Source organism: Trichechus manatus, unplaced genomic scaffold (genome assembly GCF_000243295.1).
Source record: "Trichechus manatus latirostris isolate Lorelei unplaced genomic scaffold, TriManLat1.0 scaffold00019, whole genome shotgun sequence".
NCBI classification, from domain to species: domain Eukaryota; kingdom Metazoa; phylum Chordata; class Mammalia; order Sirenia; family Trichechidae; genus Trichechus; species Trichechus manatus.
In genome coordinates this window covers 21,937,547-21,939,678 of record NW_004443955.1, presented here as the reverse complement: position 1 = coordinate 21,939,678, position 2,132 = coordinate 21,937,547, and the positions used below count along the sequence as shown (strand labels likewise).

Genomic DNA, 2,132 nt, shown 5'->3' with positions numbered 1-2,132 from the left:
AAAACTAATAAAACAACCCATGATATTTAGTTACTTGAATTCTCTTAAATTGAAGTAAATACTCCAGTAAGGAGAATAGTAATAATCATGTGAGTAATGAAAATAGTAAATGGAGGTCAAGAAAATGATTCATTCTTGGTCTGTTAATTTTACAGATGTGGGAAGAATATCCTGATGTTTATGGAGTTAGGCGGTCAAACCGAAGCAGACAAGAACCATCACGTTTTAACATTAAGGAAGAGGTAAGGAAAAAAATGTTTTAAGGGGATACATTTGAACTCCCTGTTTTAACTCCTCGTTTCTGACTCTGGTATGTGTTACCACTAATAAGACTTTACGCTTCAGGCAGGGGAGTTTAGTGACTCTAATGTGAGCGTTCTAAGAATATATCTAGTAAGGCAAGATGTTAATTTAATAAAAAAAGAAACTTACTTGAATGATTATGTAATTATGAAGGTTGTAATAGAGTATTATATAGAACTGGCCTCAAATTCTTATTTTTGTTATTTATTTATTTAAAGTTTCTCATAGTGAAATTAATTGTAGCATAACTTTTTTAAACCTAGCCCCTAAATCTCGTAGATTTTGTTAAATGAATAGCTTGCTTGGTAAACAAATACAGTAATGAAAAATAGTTCTAGATTTATTTCTGAGGAGGGAAAAAAAGGGTGTGCTTAATTTAAGTAATTTTCTTAGATTTGGTTTCCTAGTTCATTTTTAGTGTGAAATACTCAGTTGCTTTTAAATAAAGTGTGTTTCAAACAATTATTCTCTTATCTAATTGAGAGAGATTGAACAGAGTGGTGATTTTTAAAGTTGGTATTATGTACTGGATTCTCTTGTCTCTGTAGAATCAGACTTCTCTCACCTTTCTCAGTTTGTGTGATATTTGTGGATTCTTACCTATATATTAATTAGGTTTCTGGACTAGATTCTGAAGAGATGTTTTTTTGTCTCAGTAAAATGTCCCCTTTCTGTATTCTTAGTAGGACTTTGCTATTCTTAGCTATGTAACATCCTTTTGATGAAAGTTAAATAGTGATAGCTGTAGGTTACTGAATTAGGGGTGGGTTTCTAGTAAATGTACTTTGAAGATCTAATTCACCCTGACATCTGCATTGCATTTGTGATGTTTTATTTTGAGTGACCTCTGAGCTGGTTTTCCTTAGCTTGCTTTTTCCACAGTGTCTAGCACTAAGTTACTGAGCCATATTTATTATAGCAATTACACAGTTGTAGAAATCTTTTCCTTTTTTTGTGTATAAATTAACACTTTCTCTGTAGGGCCTGAGACTGACAGCAGTAGGAGTAGTTTACCATTTTGCTTAATTTTTGGGAAAAAAAACTGTTCGTGTCTGTGACTGCAGACTTTCCTTGGCCTACTACTGTTGGCAGAGCACTGTTGGCTCATGATTGGACCTGTTTTTTCATGAGTCTAGAATGAAATGCATCAGTAGTCACTGCTTTTAATGGCACACTAACTATTGTGACATTTTTATTTGATATTATAGGCCTGCAGTGTTCGGTATGGTTGCCACTAGCCACCTGAGGCGTTTAGAATCTGTATTAATTAAAATAAAATTAACAGCTCCATACTAGCCACATTTCAAGTGATCAGTAATCATGTATGGCTGGTGGCTATATTGGACAGTGTAGATATAGAACACTTCCATCATTGCAGAAAATTTTATTAGACAGCGGGAAGTCAAGCTGAGGCAAGTATTTCCTGGCTTTAGAGATAGCTCAGGAATGACAGACATTAGTTTTCAGTGCAAAAAAGGAGTGAGCTCCACTGAACAAGTGCTTAGGTTTCTTGCCATCTAAAAGCCTGTATGAATGATGCTATGTTGAGTAGATTATTGAACCGGGGCGTACTGTTGTCCCTAAGAACTGTGATTAAAGTCTGTGATCATTTTTTTCCCTGTCACACACTGAAGGCAAGTAGCGGGTCTGAGAGTGGGAGCCCAAAAAGAAGAGGCCAGAGGCAGCTGAAAAAACAGTAAGTCTTCCATGGGGGAAATTGCTTAATCTAGTAGTTTTGAGTTTTTTTCCTACAATGAAGCCGTGTAGGGACATGTCAGCATTTTGGGGACTGCCTCCATTGTGTCTTTAGTCTGTCCCAGGTCCAAGAG

At 35.7% G+C, this 2,132-nt stretch overlaps 1 protein-coding gene across 1 annotated transcript in view; it reads left to right on the top strand.

Moving 5' to 3' along the window:
- CHD2 (chromodomain helicase DNA binding protein 2) overlaps positions 1 to 2,132 on the top strand; it is a 144,332-nt gene that overhangs the window by 37,313 nt on the left and 104,887 nt on the right. The window contains exons 4-5 of the mRNA XM_023727811.1: positions 156 to 242; positions 1,938 to 1,999. Coding sequence (XP_023583579.1) covers positions 156 to 242; positions 1,938 to 1,999 — 149 coding nt within the window. The remainder of the gene's footprint in view (positions 1 to 155; positions 243 to 1,937; positions 2,000 to 2,132) is intronic.